This window comes from Lucilia cuprina, chromosome 5 (genome assembly GCF_022045245.1).
Source record: "Lucilia cuprina isolate Lc7/37 chromosome 5, ASM2204524v1, whole genome shotgun sequence".
Classification (NCBI taxonomy): Eukaryota; Metazoa; Arthropoda; class Insecta; order Diptera; family Calliphoridae; genus Lucilia; species Lucilia cuprina.
The window spans coordinates 46,887,606-46,903,998 of record NC_060953.1 but is presented as its reverse complement, the minus strand read 5'-3'; the positions used below and the strand labels follow the sequence as shown (position 1 = coordinate 46,903,998).

The 16,393-nt window shown below is 31.8% G+C and overlaps 1 protein-coding gene across 1 annotated transcript; it reads right to left on the bottom strand.

The window, feature by feature from the left end:
* Positions 1-1,838: 1,838 nt before the first annotated feature.
* Positions 1,839-15,610, bottom strand: LOC111689849 (putative GPI-anchored protein pfl2). Its single transcript, XM_046952507.1, has 3 exons — positions 15,409-15,610; positions 8,266-8,975; positions 1,839-3,306 (listed from the first exon to the last, which is right to left on the bottom strand). The coding sequence occupies exons 1-3, from the start codon at positions 15,518-15,520 to the stop codon at positions 1,867-1,869; spliced, it is 2,262 nt and encodes a 753-aa protein (XP_046808463.1). The 5' UTR covers positions 15,521-15,610; the 3' UTR covers positions 1,839-1,866.
* Between the last annotated feature and the right edge of the window lie 783 nt (positions 15,611-16,393).

The following is a 16,393-nucleotide window of genomic DNA, read 5'->3' as shown; positions in this document are numbered from 1 at the left end:
AAAGAAATTCTTTAGAGAGATTTATTTTTTAATAGAAAACAGTATGACAAACATATTAAAGAGTATAAAGAAAGACGCTACCCTCTCCTTTTTAACGTATAGAAAGTTATATATAAGTTTGTCATACCGCTTGTAATATAAATTCTCGGACCTATAAAGTATAAACATATATTCTGAATCCACGTCTTACCATCTGATACATCTGTCAGCCTGTCTTTGTGTATGAATTTCGAAGTGCTTTGCGTGAACACCTGCCATGTTGGTCTATATCACAATGGTCTTTTAAGATAACACACAGTGGTATATCTGGTAAGAACAGAGTTTTCCTGCACCTACGTGGACAAAGATAATGCAATGGTATCACTTGTATAACATACCTTTCATTCATCACCATTAAACTCTGCCTACTTCTCATTCATCTGACACAAGAAAACAACACTCAAAAGACTCACTCTAGATATATGGGCGGATAAGTTCCATATTCCCCTACATTCATTCTGTATCATACACTCTTAACACCAACTTATTTCCAATAATATCTACTGTCAGTAGGCAACAGCACTGAACTGATCCAAAATTTTAAATTTCACCGTACATAAGTCCTTTAACCAACCAAAAAAATAAAATAAAAATTACTTTCTGAGAATGACTTCAGATGTAGAGAATTTGGATTCAAATAAAGGGACAAAACATCACTTCTTAAGGTCTACCTATAGTCTCGTCTGACTAGAGGTATTGATAGCGCCTTTTTTTCCCGGGATTGCAATCACAATAATATGGAAGTGATTGGATCCAGGTTACATGCTCCAGAGGAGTTTTGCTTGTTTATAAAAACAATATAAAGTGAGACTTTTTGGTAATTTTTTTGTTATAAGAATCAAAAGAAAGTAGGTAAGATTTTGGTACTTTTTCAATTTTCCCCATTATTTTGAAACTTCAAAAATGAGGTGTTTATAAGTGAGTTTCCTTGAATATCTAAATGTTTCTATATTTTTAAAAGAAATTGCCCGATCATTGCGATGGTGAAAATATTTCGATTTAAATTTTTGGGGTTTTACATTTCTAGCGTCATATTAATAGAAAAATATGACATTATTTGTGATTTAAGTCAAATTTTGTACTGTTTACTCCAGGCTATACCTGCTGGATTTTGTCTTTCTAGTTTAAATATTATAGAAAATTCAAAAAGTACGTTTTGATGAACGATAAACTACCAAAAAAATCCCCTTTGAGAGGTTCTCAATTATTTCAGGCTCTGCATGGCAATTTTTTTGTTTCTAGGATCAATATATTGAAAATTTAAAAAGTACCCTTTTGAAGTACGAAAAAGTACCAAATGTCGCCTTTTATAGGTTCTCACCTACTTCGGTGTTAACATGCTTAATTTCGTCTTTCTCAGTTCAATACTATTGAAAACTCAAAAATGGGGCAGTAAAAGATAGAGCAGCGGCGAAAGTTTTAGCTACCAAAGGTGCAGAGTAGGTAGAGGGAGCAGCAGCGTAGTGATCTGATAGAATTATTATAGATTCGGATCTCGCAGATATTTGGGGTTTTGTAAAAACTGATTTCAGCATATACACGGATAGACAGACTGATGGACCGACGTACATGGCTAAAACAACTCCGCTAACTATAAAGATACGGAATATATATAAACTTTAAAGGATCGGAAAATTATATTTTGAAAAATTTCTAACGGAAAAACAAATGTACATATTTATATTCTTCCCTCGAAGGTGAAGGGTAAAAAAGAGTTTAATAAGGGATTTTTTCGTACTTTTGAAATTTGATTTTAAAAAATTTACTTACTTTTTTAATTAAATGAAAAAATCGATTCCTTTAAATGAAAAACATTTAACAAATTCTTTATTTTATCGAATACTTTTTACAACAAACATCACAGCGTTTACGCACTTTATAGGGACTTTTATCCCTTGAACACAGCTCTGATGACATAGAACACGGTTTAGTATTCTCCTTATTACTAGAAGTTGTAAAATAAAGATCCGTATAAGATTTTCTTATACTAAACGGTGAAGTGCGCGGTGTGGATAGGAACGATGAGGTATTCTTAACAGGTGGGTTTAGTGGCATCACATCCAGTTGAGAGGTGGATTTGTATGATGAATGTAAATGATCCACATAAGAGCTATTACTGAAGAGAGAAGTGTTGGAAGATTGACGTGTTAGTAGAGAGTTAGGATCATTACTATAGGCATCACTATGCAAAGGCATACTACTGCCAGTGTAATTGTTGCGGTGGTGTTGGTGATGTTGATCATACGCCGAGGTGGGCAGAGCATAATCAGATCTAAAGTGTTTTTCTTGTTGTTGCTGTTGTTGTTTGTAATAGTGATTGTTGTGATTATGCTCTATTGAATCCAAGGGAGGCAAAATTCTCGTATCGTTACGAGAGTGATGTGATCTCATGTTTGCTGGAGATTTAACACTCTCATATATTTGATGGTACGATGGTGCAGATTGTTTTTGTGTGGTGGTCTGTAAAAGAGAATTAGCTGTAAGAGGTGTAGAACTTACGGTTTTAACGAGTTCATTTAATCGAGAACGTGTGGGATTAAAATCGAATTTTCTTCCAGACGATGAGCTGACATTGCTATTGCGTCGTGTTTTATTAGCAAATCTACCGCCAGCATTGTTTGTGGAAAACTCATGATGATTTTTACGATGATTACCGGTATTAGGGCGATTGGGTAAACGTTGCACTCTACCACCTGCCCTAGCGCTAGAACGTTGTGAATTTATAGGACTGCCTCGAAAATTTGAGGTGGTATCACTGCTATCATCATCTAAGCCACTACGATGACCAAAATAAGAGGGTCTACCATTACCGGTGCTAAATTTCGAAAAGGTCCCGCCACGTCTGAGAGCATCTTGAGGATTGAATTTTCGAACTTGGGCCAACAAATCGGCAAATCTTTCCCATTCCGTAGTACCAGGACGTTTTTCTTCACATTCTGAGTTTCTTTTCACCAGAACTTTGTCTTCTCTCTTAAGAACTTTGATTTTCTTAACAATTCCCTTAGAAGTTTGTTGTTGTTGTAGCTGTTGTGGGGGATTAGGGGCAGTTACATTTGTTAGCGAGGCCATGGGTTTACTTACTGATGTCATTTTATTGTTTTCTTTCACGGCCTTAGGCTGAGCAGTAGCCGCAGCAGTAGCAGTTGCTATAGCTGTAGTAGCCAAAGTCAAGGGCAGCAGGGGAGGTGGTGGTTGCTGAGAGTGTGAACGCGTTTGTATAGGTTTTGCTGCTGTTGAAACTTGAGTAGCTGTTTTGCTAATTATAATATTTTGTTAAAAAACTTGTTTTTATTAAAATGCCTTTTGTTAAAGAGAAAAAATCTACAAAATTTCTTTTTTTAGACACATTTATAAACAAGAAAACATTTTTCTACCTTTTTAATTCTACTAAACACTACTTAAGGGGAAAAAAGCAACTACTTTTCACACTAAAGTGCAGAACTTGGTTTAAGTTCCTTTTTTTCTTTTTTGGAATTTTTTAAGAGGTTTCTACTATTTAACTTAGTTTAGGCGAAAAAAAATAATTAAAATTATTGTTAGTCAGGAAAAACTCTTTAAATTTAGTTTAAAAAGAAAAAGTAATAAATATTTACAGTTTATAAAATATTAAAGGTTTTTATTTATTAAAAGTTTTTTTTTCTTTAAAATAAAATTTATTTACATGGTATTTTTTGTATGTATAGTTATTTATACATATACATAGTTGTAGAAAGTTAGTTATTAATATGTAAACTACTAGACTAATAAATATGTAGATATAACTAAAAAAAATATAGAAATATATTTTGTAAGCAAATAAAAGTTAAGTGGCATTAGTTATATGTTTATTAGTTAAATATTCAAGTATGAGTTGTTTTGAATAAAGTAATTTATAAACATTTTATAGATGTTTATACAAAAAAACTTGTTGTCCTTAAAAACAATGCGTAAATCAAAAACCCACTTTAGAAAAGTTTGTTCAACTTTTCGACTTTTTTTCGATCTTTTCCGACTTTTCGGCTTTTTTCGACTTTTTCCGGCTTTTCGATTTTTTCGACTTTTTTGACTTTTCGACTTTTTTTCGACTTTTTACGACTTTTCGACTTTTTTCGACTTATCGACCTTTTTCGACTTATTGACTTTTTTCGACTTTTATTAACAAAGTCGGCTTTTCGACTTTTTTCAGAGACGATAGACGAGTTATCGACTTTTTTGGAACGAAATGGTCGGCTTCGACTTTTCGACAAAAATTCGATTGATCGATTATTAGAAAGTCGATTTATAGAACCCTACTTCAGTAAAGTGTTCGTGCATGGACCGGTACATCCATGTACAAAAATTGCCACCTGAGTTCTTCATTGAAGTATTCAGCGGGCGCTTGGTAGACCGTTCTCAGTAGATGAAAAAGACCACCGCTAAATAATGCCGTTCACGTAAAACACTGACAATTCGTCTCGGCTTGTAAGGAGTGAGATCGAAAAATTCTTAACACACGTTTTTCATTACATTTTTCAACCAAAGTATTATTTGATTTTTTTTTTTTTTTTTTGATCAAGTTACCTTTGAAAAACATGTCAGTTATTATGTGTAATGTCAATTATATTAATTTTTTTGTTAATCTGATTAAAATGAGTGACCAGAAAAAAGTGCGTACTGAAATTATTAAATATTTTCAACTAAACCCAACTTGGTCTTACAAAAAGTTGGTCAAGCAAATTTAAGTCAAGTTTTATAAAAAAAAATATTCTTGCTGCATAATGGATGACGAAACGTATGTTCTGGCAGATTTTTCGCAACTTCCAGGTCAAAAGTTTTATGTTGCTGATGCTCGAGGGAATGTTGAAGAAAAGTTTAGGACCCAAAAGCAGACAAAATTTCCCAGAAAGTTCTTGGTATGGCAAGCAATATGCAGTTGCGGCAAAAGAAGCCAATCATTTGTTACAACGGGCTCTATAAATACCGAAATTTACATCAAGGAATGTTTACAAAAAAGGCTGCTTCCATTCATAAGACTTCATAATGTGTCCACTTATTTTTGGCCTGACTTGGCATCCTGTCACTATGGTAAACAAGCCCTTGAGTGGTACAAGAACAATAATGTGGTATTTGTACCAAGAGAGGCAAATCCTCCAAACTGCCCGGAGCTAAGGCCAGTGGAGAGATATTGGGCTCTTGTTAAAAGAGAATTGAAGAGTACAAAAAAGGTGTCCAAAAGTGTGGTAGATTTTAAACGGAGATGGACTACATGTTCGAGCAAAGTGAGAGAAAGCACTATAAAAACGTTAATGGAAGGGTTTCCGAAAAGGGTTCAAAATTTCATCACTAGTGATTAAAACTATAAAAATATTTTTTTTTTTTTTTGTAAATTGTAATAATAATTTGAATCAAATAAAAAAAATAAAGCTGTAAGTTTAGTGGTTTCTTTTTTATAAACATATATGTATGTTAAGAATTTTTCGATCTCACTCCTTATATTGAAACATATTTAAGTTATAATGAAACATATTTAAGTTACAGCCGAACGGCTTTTTACTTTAGGCGAACTAGACAAAAGCAGTTATAAGACATTTCATCAATGTAGACTGAACACATTGACATGAGAAATCTCCTCAAAATTAGAAAGTCTGAGATTAGTATAATACTGAGTACAAGCACAAAGTTACAAACATAGCTTTAAATAATTGGACGTGCAGGTTAAGACGAATGGCTTCAATGGGAATATAGAATATTGAAGACCCAGAAACAGAAATATACTACTGTTCACCTAATCATAATACAAGCAGGCAGAAGTTCGAGCAATAACGAAATGTGTAATTTGGATTAGAATAAATACTGACTGATTCGAGGCAACGAAAGCTGAACTAAAACTATAGGTGAGGTAAACCCATAAGGCCTCTTGGAATAATGAAACAGTGGGTAGAACTTCATAGATATTATGGGTTGATCTTCTCGAAATGAGCAAGTCTGAGATTAGTATTGTATGTATACTAAGTGGACACAAAGAATAAGCTACATATGTGTAGAGGAAATTGAATCTCTCCAGGTATTTTTCGATGTTCCAAGATCCAAGTATCTTGAAAGTGATGTAACATTTCTCACTAACATTGATGGGAAAAATTCTTAGCAATTACGTCTAGAAAACCGAGTTTCAAAAGATTGAAAGACAAAACCACCCATGTACCATTTTCTTTTCATCTTCTATGAGAAGGAGTGAACATCAGGCCCGATAGTGGCTAGATGTATTTCATCGGATTTAATGTAGTTTACATCATCCTATCAACCTAACATTACCTCAACTAAGGATTTTAACTGTAATGGTTTTCTAGATAAATGAACAGTTGTATTTAAATGTTTTGTGTGCCTAGTCCAAGATTGGTTGCCCATCTTTATGTTTCCCAATGTGCATATAGTTGTCAAAGTTATTCGAATAAAATTTTAGGATTATAGCTTTAATGATTTATTAGTTATACAATTTTTTGTATTTAAGTTCCACGCCTCCAATTGTAACCACGCCCATTTTGTTTATTACATATTTACATTGATACTGAAGTAACTGTAAACAAATTTGTGTGTTAGTTTTTCTCAGACGTTTTAATTTAACATTTTTCTTATATAAAAAGTGCGACACTTACTATATCTATTTACAGTTTATTCCAATTTTTTTTTTTCATTTATTTAATTTTTAATACATATTTTGTATGTGGAGTCAGGTCCTCGCCTATTTGAAGCTAATAGTTACTTCCAGACATACAGAAAGGAACAATTGTGGAAAATAAGTTTATCCTTTTAGCACTCTATAAAGTCCAAACTAACATTAGTGAAAATTTATGATCACCCGTATATTTCTTCAAAAATCAGTTTTTATACCCTACACCACTTTAGTGGGGAGGATATATTGGGTTTGTGCTGATGTTTGGAACGCACAATAATATTATTCCCATATCCACCTTAAAATATACCAATCGGCTCAGAATCATTTCCTAAGCCGACTATGTCCGTCCGTCCATCCATTTAAACCATGTAATCAAGCTACAGGTCTTTCATAAAACTCCAATTGACAAAACGAAAAAAATATTTCCCTTCAAAATGCGATTTCTAAGGGTCGTTTCTGTTTCGCTCTTTAAGCGTTATTGAAATCGTATTATCAATTACATAAAAATGTACCCAGCAAAAACTTTGTAATAAATTATTTTTATTTATTTACTTTTCAATGACTCTTAAGTACTTTCGTAATGACTTACATTTGTGAAGACGCAACAGCATTTAACACACACACAGTAATTAAAGAGTTCATTTGTATATAAATAGCTTTTTAACTAAGTACCTAATTGTAAGTACTTATTTAAGTAGTTATTAAGTATATAATTACTTAAAATGCTAATAAATAACTCATTACTTATCACTGACATTTTTTGCTGAGTATAATATTTAACTCAATTTCAAATGTACAATTGTATTAAGTGTCATAATTGTACAAGCGTTTTGTACTCTTTGAAATTCTTCTTCTTATTCTAATTCTTAAAGTTCAATAAACCATAAATTATTAACAATCAAAACTGAAAATGAACATGTTAAAAGCATGATTGACTGACAAACGGGTTGATTGATTGATTGATTTTCATTTCGAACAACAATTTCCTTTACACAAATAACTAATGCCAAATAACTTTTCCCTCTAATAATTAAAGCATAATTAAAGTATTTGTATTTACACAAGTTTCTTGTACAGTTTTGTTAAAATATACAATATAAGTATTAGTAATAAATAGGTATTAATTAGTATAAATATAGTTTAACTACAGTGAACTAGGGAAATTAGTAGGAAATATTAGTAAAAAATTCTACTATAAAAACTTCAGAAATAAAAAAAGTTTCCTTACAGCTAAAAAACACAAACTACTTGGTTCTTAAAACAAAAATAAATTAAAGATAATAGAAGTATTTTATATATATTATAATTAAAGTGCAATGACCATAAAACTTTAGGTATTTTTTTTTTACTCTATAAAGAGTTCTTTTGTTTGTTTTTTTGTCAAACAAACTATGGCATGCCTAGACATGTTTAGGTTTGTTTTTTATTTAATTTTTTCACTTATTTTAAATTTTTTGTTAAAAAAAAACTGGAAAAAAACTGTTTAAATACACACAACAAATCACACATCACATTTAGGGATATAGAAAAAAAATTACACCCAATACATAGAAAAAAATGACACATTAGTTAATTTAGAAGGACCTGCCTACTCACTGCATGTTATTTGACTTATTATCGTTGTTAGTTGACCCTACAGCTGATGTTGCTGCTGCTGCTGCCAGTGATGTGGTCATTGGCTCCTTGTCCTTTGTCATGTTATTGCTGTCATTATCTAGAGTTTTAATGTTTTCATGCATGTCTGACATTATATGCTCATTAGTCGTCCTGTTAAGGTCATTGACCATTATAGCTGTATCGTTAAGTGGCTTCTGTTTTAAAACTTCTGCTGTTAAATTTTCCAACTCGGATAATGTAGGCTTGGGTGTAGGTGGATTATCATCATCGTCCCCTTCGGAATTAACATGGCTTTTAGCTAATGCCTGTTCGATTTCCGGTTCCGGTGTAGAAGTTTTTAAACTATCCGTTTCAGTATCAGTTCGTGTTAAAATATGTTCTTTTATATCTTTTGCTGCCATTGCTGTTGTACTAGTGGTAGCTAGTGTATCATCATTTTCACTGTCATTGCTTTCATTTAATTGAGTTTTCATCGTTTCACCGATTTCCGCTTCTTGTTCGTTTTTGTTTTCATCTTCGCTGTCTGTTTGTTTTAAATGCAATTTTTCCATTAGTGTATTTTTAGCATCCTCCAACATTTCTGTTTTATCTTTGACCACATTCTCTACTTCATGTTTAACACTTTCGACCGTTGTAGCCACCGAATCTTTTGCGGTTTCTATAGTTTTGCCCACAGTTTCTTTGATGCCTGCAAAAGAAAAATATTTACGCGTCACAAGTTATATAAAAAATGGATAAATATTTTAACAATAAGAAGAAATATTAGTGGGGTACGGTACCAAAGCATTTCTACAAGGAGAACTCTCAAAACTCATAGTATACCCTACACTACTACAGTAATAAAAACAAGTAGGAAAGTATAGTCGGGCATGGCAGACCATATAATACCCTACACCATGAGTATATTTAAAAAAATTTTATTTTTTATAAAGAATCTTTTATGTTGAATATTACCATAATTCCAAAATATTTAAGCAAATATTAAGCAAAAATTTCTAAATGAATCTTTATATAGGTCAAATATGGGCCGATACTCGGTAAATTTGGAAAAAGGATATATTTTAAAATAACAGTTAATTTTGTTGAGTTTTATTGCGACACAAATGGTTACAAGTCAATTTTAGGCGTTTAAGACATTTTTTGAAGGGGTGTTTGTATGGGGGCTAGGGTCAAATAAGGGCCGATCCTTACGAAAATCTGCAGTGTCATTTATACTTATATAAAACTTATTTGTGCCAATTTTTAGAGAGATAAAAGAATATATGACGTAATAATGGCATCAAAAGTTCAAATCGGGAGGTACGGTTGTATGGGGGCTAGGTGAAATAATGGACCGATTTCAACCATTTTCAACCAATAGGCTTCGTCCCTGTGCCAAAAAACATGCTTGGTCCAAATTTCATCAAATTATCTTGAAAATTACGGCTTATACCTTGAGCACAAGGTTTACATGGACAGCCAGCCAGCCGGACAGACGGACGGACGGACATGTCTTAAACGACTCAAAAAATGATTCTGAATTGAGCGGTATACTTTAAGGTGGGTATTGGACCAATATTTTTGTATGTTACAAACATCAGCACAAACGTAAAATACCCACCCCACTATAGTGGTGTAGGGTATAATAATGCATCCACACCATCTTGAGGATATTTCAATTAGGCTTACAGGGTAATGATTACATTTCCAATAACAATTACATTTGAAGTAATTGTGTTATAAGTAATTTTAGTTAGTTAGTTAGTTAGTTAGTTAGTTAGTTAGTTAGTTAGTTAGTTAGTTAGTTAGTTAGTTAGTTAGTTAGTTAGTTAGTGAGTGAGTAAGTTATTTAATTAGTTAGTTAATGTTATAATCGAGACACAATCCTAACTCTAACATTGTCCAAGGCCTACCATTGCTGCCAACATTTTTCTTCCACTCCCTATTCCAAAAGTCTGTGAGTATTTTTTTTCAAACCTCATTAAGTGCATGCAATTTAAAACAATAAATTAATTGTTTATTGTTTGTTAAAGTTCATGCACATAAAATATATATTTTAAATACATTTATAATAAATATTTTAAAGGTTGAGTGAACAACACGTGTTCTGGTGCATACACTTGGAAAATATAAATACCTCATAAATACATACATCATGTATAGTATACATTTTTTCATTCCATTACAAGAAAAAAGAAATATTTACATGAATCAATGTCAAATATGTCCAACCCTTTGAAAGGGTCATAGCTGCTGCCAACATTGCTGACAAGATCTTAGGTTCCACAACATTGTAAAGAAATTTAAGCACGAAGGTCTTAAGCATTCAAAAGGAATTTAAATTGAACCTCAACAACAAGAACAACAACAAAAAGGTCCTTAGTCTTTTGTTTACTTAAAAAATAGAAAGTCAACATGTTTCAGCATAAAAATGTGTAAAAATTTGCTTAGATTTTGTAAATATTTTAATTGTATAAAAGAAACCCGTCAATTTTTGTTTGAGGTAAAGATTTTAATTAAAATATTTTGTAAACAAAATTGTAAATTAGTTTGAATTTGTAGAGAAATTCTTAAAGGAGAAAGAAAGTCAAAGAATAATACAGAGCAACACATTTTTTACTCATAGAACATATGTACGTTTTTCTAAGCTTCATACTAGTTTGGTCCTAGAATTTTATTGTCATTTTAAAACTTAGGTAACTTAAACAACTAAAAAGGACCAAACTAGAGTAATTAACTCTCTAGTAATTAAAAGATTATAGACTAAACTGAAAAACAAACTGTAGCTTTGATTTTAATTCAAACTATATAATTGACAATAATCTCTATAAATTAGATTATTGTATTGACTGTAAGGTTAATATATCTCGATATGATCGCTCCTAAAGACCAAACTATACAGACAGGAATGTCGAGAGTTTAACATGAGCACCTGCCTTGACGGCCTTATCCCACGGTGGTCTTTTTCAACCACTGGGTAGACATGAGAACGGCCTACCATCGCCCCTTTGTTCTTCAATGAAGATCGCCAGTGGCAATTTTTGTACATTGTTTTCTGACCGGTCCATGCACAAGAACTTTGCTGGAGTACTCGAGCTATCTAATCTCTTGACCATTGGATGGCCTCTGTTAAATCGGCAACGGCACCTATAAACGTAGACCGAAGTACGATCGCGATGGACACACTGTGGTAATTCTGATATGAACAGAACATATCCTGACAAGGAAGGAAAATTCAATGGAATCAAATGTATATGATACCTTTCATCCATCATCATTCAACCCATCACACATCTCATTTATACGACACATTCATAAGAGAAAAACATACGACATATTCATTAGGTAGACTGGTGGGTGGTTCCCGCCGAACCTCACATTCATCTCGTACCATATACAATTAAAACCAACTCATTTCCAATGCTTAGTCCCACTGTCACTCGACTGCGGGGTATTTGTTGTACTCGGCCACAGCACCGAACTTATCCCAAAATATTAACTATTATCATGCATCAGTCTTTTAAGCGCCACTTACTCTCCCCGCGAATTTGGGTTTAAACCACAGCCACTACGTGGATCAACCAACTGTCTAGCCAGGATATAGTCCTGCGGGCAACTGGCCACCCGTAGTACCAGATTATGCGGTGCTCTGGTCTGACCTCTGGTAATATATGCAAGGACTAAGCCAAACAGTAGACTGTAACCAATTTTTCAATCCCGGTCAGATTGAAGGTATTGACCACTTCTTTATACCCCGGGATTGCAATAACACCAAGGCGGTGGTCTTTCCAAGGTAATATGCCCCCGGGGGGAACTATACAGACAATATATGCCCGACTATTAACCTAGTGATAGACTTGTTTATGACCAAATTTTAGCCAAGGTCATTAACTACAATTTCAGCAAAAGTTCAATACCAGACTTTAGTCTCAATAATGGACTAGAACGACAATTTTTATATATATTTCCAAAATCCCCCTAGAAGTAAGTAGTTTAAATTGGCCCCACTTGTATTGATAATCGAGCATGAATGTTGACTCAAGTTGAAATATTTACTGTTGCTTTTTGCACTCTGTTTTTGTTTTATATTTGTAATAAATATAAACAACACATACGCACACAAATACACACTAACTCTAGAACATTTAACACGCAATGTACTCATTTTAAGTAGTGTGTATGTTTGTACCTCTCTTTGCCTTTTAAAGGGATTTGTGTGTGTGTATATTTGTTTGACTTTTATTTTTAGTTTAAAATATTGGCGTAATTGTTGTTGTTTAATAAATTAAAGTAAATTATGGCATTTAAATATATATACATATATATTTTTTGTCATATGATTTAAAATGAAAGTTCATGTGCTCATATGTAAATTTTAAAGTTTTAATTATTTTATTTTTTTTTTCATAATTAAAATTATATGGAAAATATGTTAATTCTTGGGACCAATAACAATTTCCATTTAATATTTTCACTAAATTTGTGCGTTTTTCTTAACATATTTATTTAATTTGCTATAAAATTATATTAATATAATGACCACATTGTGTTTGCCAAGAAATCGTTAATAGTTTGGCATTTATACAAATTTTATTCGAATATTTTTTTTAAGAATTATAACAATGAACTCTAAACTTTGAAATTAAGCCAAGATATTTTTCATAAATTTTCGTGCTAAATTAAATAGCATTGTTATTGTTGTTTTAAACAAATTTATAACGAACATTATGAAAACAATACAAACATACTTTACAAAAATTAAAATTTGTTTTAAAGCAAATAAGCCTGCATAGTTAGGACCTCAGAACGTATGAGTATTATTTCAACACGTATACGCACGAGTAGGCAATAAGCAAATTTTCCATTCGTATAAATATGAAAAATAGTAAATAATAATTCGTTTAATTTTTGTTTATTTAATATTTAACTACAGTTTAAAATTGTGTTATTTTTATTTCATACTACTGTCAAATCATATACATACATAGACAATAAATACACTATTCTCTTTGCTATTTTATATTTAAAATTAGCCCGCCTCTTTTGAGTGTCATTTCCAAAGTAGTGACATATATCATTTTAACAAAGCTCTTATGTTAAATATCAATTTAGTGATTTTTTTCTACTATTTGTGTTTGTTTCTCTTATCAAAATTCAACACATTAACATGAACTGTCACTTGAAATTCAACAGCAACAATAACAATACTTATACCCATACTTATTTTCTTTTTTGCAATAGAAATGAATTGTTTATGTTCATATGTATGTCTGTGCTATGTTAAAATAAATCTATGAGGAATGTTAGTGTTTTATGCATTCAGTGTGGGTTTATAAAATACTACTGCAGAAAATAGAAAAAAATTTAAAAAACAAAAAAAAAAATTTTAAATAAATAATATTCAATGTTTAAAATGTTTCAAAAATTAAATATATGTATGAACAGTAGATTTCACAACAAGGATCAGATTTTTGCTCAAGATATACTCCAGATTATATTAAGTCGACTCTAGTTATATATCGACAAATCAGAACATAAACCAGAGTAAAAAACACAATATACTTGTACCCATGACAATCGGTTCTTCGCACCGAAAAGACTCGGAGTTCAACAAACAATGACCAATAATTGTCATCCCAGAAACACTGACTTTACACATGTCGCTGCTACGACAACAACAGACACGTTAGTTTATAGACCCGACTGGATTATAGATAAAACTACAGAGGAGACTATAGACGAAAATATAGATCTAGTTATAGACTAAAGACTAGATTATAGACTAGACTATAAACCAGACAAAAGAACAGACTAAATGCTAGATTATATATCAAAATATAGACGACTATAGACCGCACTATAGACCAAACCTTAAACCGATCTTTAGAACAGATTATTGACCAGACTATAAACCGAGATATAGGCTCTACGTTATACATTCAAATATAGACAGCACTAGTGACTGTATAGACTAGATGTACTAAAATGTATACCAAACTTTTTATCAGACTAGTAGCCAGACTATAGATTAATCTATATATAAATTATCGATAAGATTTAGTCAAGACTTTAAATGATACTATATACTAGATTATAAACCAGTCTTATAATTAGACTGTAAACCAAACTAGAGTTTAGACTATAGACCATATGGCATACCTAATTGTAGATCAGAGTATAAATCAGACTAATTACCATAGATGATACTATAGACCATATTATAAGCACCACTAGTTACTAAATTTTAGAAGAGACATTAACCTAGAATATAATATAGACTAGACTTTAGACCAGACAGCAGACTAAGATATAGATCATACTACAGATCAGACTATAGACTATACTATACTTCAAACCCTTGATGAAACTATGGGCCAGATTATGGGTCAGGTTATAGACTATATGCCAAAGTATATACTAGATTATAAACAAGACTGTCAGAAGAAGATCAGACTATTAACCAGACTATAAAATAAGAATCTAGACCCTGCTTTGGATCAAGTTATAGACCAGACGATTGACCAAGTCTTGACTGTAGAGTAGAAGTTTAAACATATAAGAGACTGCTGATAAGATTTAGACTAGACTTTAGAAGAGACTATTGACCAGACTGCAAAACATTATAAAGTTGAGACTGTAGATGAGATAACACTCGATACTAAGAAGCAGACCGATGATCAGACTAGACTACAGTTTCTTGTCTAGATCAGACTATAGTAAATTTAAATAATACTAATCCTCCTTTGTTCTCAAAGTAAGTATTTTGGGAATAACATACTCCTTCGCTGCCACAATTTTTGCCAAATAATTAAACAAAAAAACTTTAGTAAAGTTGATGAAACATTTTGTATTCCATTTTCATAATGAACTTTTGTTAACCAAATTTCTTCATTTTTCCAAACTGTAATAAAAATTCTTTTTAAACTTTAAACAATTTAAAACTACTATTAATTGTCTTATCAACGAAAAACACACACACCCACTCACATCCCCTTACAAACTGACAAAAAAAAAACTCATGTTGACATTGTTTGTCTGACAGTGAAGGCATATATAAAAATCATGAGTGTTCACGTTAAGACAGGATATTTTTATTTTTCTCTTGTCTCTTATTTGCATAGTGTTTTTTCTTTTTTCTTTACCTTCTACTGCATCTTCAGCCGTTTTTGTTGCATCTGTGGCAACATGTGTGGCTGCTTTTAACATTTCACTTCCGGTTGTTTGTATCATTGGCGTACTACTAGCACAACCCATTATTTCCTTCGTTTTTTGTTTATACTTTGTACTTTATTTTTGCACTATTTATAAGACTTAATTTTAAATATTTTCTACACAATAAGAAAAAGTTCAAAATTTAAAGTATAAAAAGTTAGATTTTTAAGATTTTAATTAAATTTCTTTGACAGCTTATATTAGTTTTTCGTTTTGTTTATAAAATATATTAAATATTTTAGTATAAAATCAAGCTTAACTTAATTAAATTTCGCGTTTATTTAGTTATTTTTTAATAAGACGTGTTTAAGCACGCATCTGTTTAGCGACTAAATTCATTAAAAGCTTTTTACTTTGCATTTAGCCATGATTCCACTTGTTTCGTTTGTGGCTAAATATTGTATTTTTCTATATATTTTTTTTTTCCTGCTGCCTGAGTTTTAACTTCATTTCATGCTTCTTTATTTTTTTACTCTGTTTTATTAAGTAGTTGTAATATAAATGACCATTTGTTGGATATGGAGTCCATTGGAAATATTCGTGTTCAGTTACGAGGTGTTTGCTTGGCATTTAACTAACGGTTCATTGCTTTTTTGTTATATGTATTGTTGTTATTTTCGCTGTTAAGCATGCAAAAGGAAAATTGTTCGACCACAGGTGAGATTAGAGCAGGAGCGTCGGTCTTGACATTAATCTATACTGTAGTTTTGACTATAGTATGTACCTCAGTTTAGTCTATAGTTTAGTATATAATCTAGTACACAGTTTAGTCTAAGTCTAGAGAATTAGCCATAGAATGGACTAGACTCTAGTCAAAAGTCTAGTCTATAGTCTAGTCTATAGTCTAGTCTATAGTCTAGTCTATAGTCTAGTCTATAGTCTAGTCTATAGTCTAGTCTATAGTCTAGTCTATAG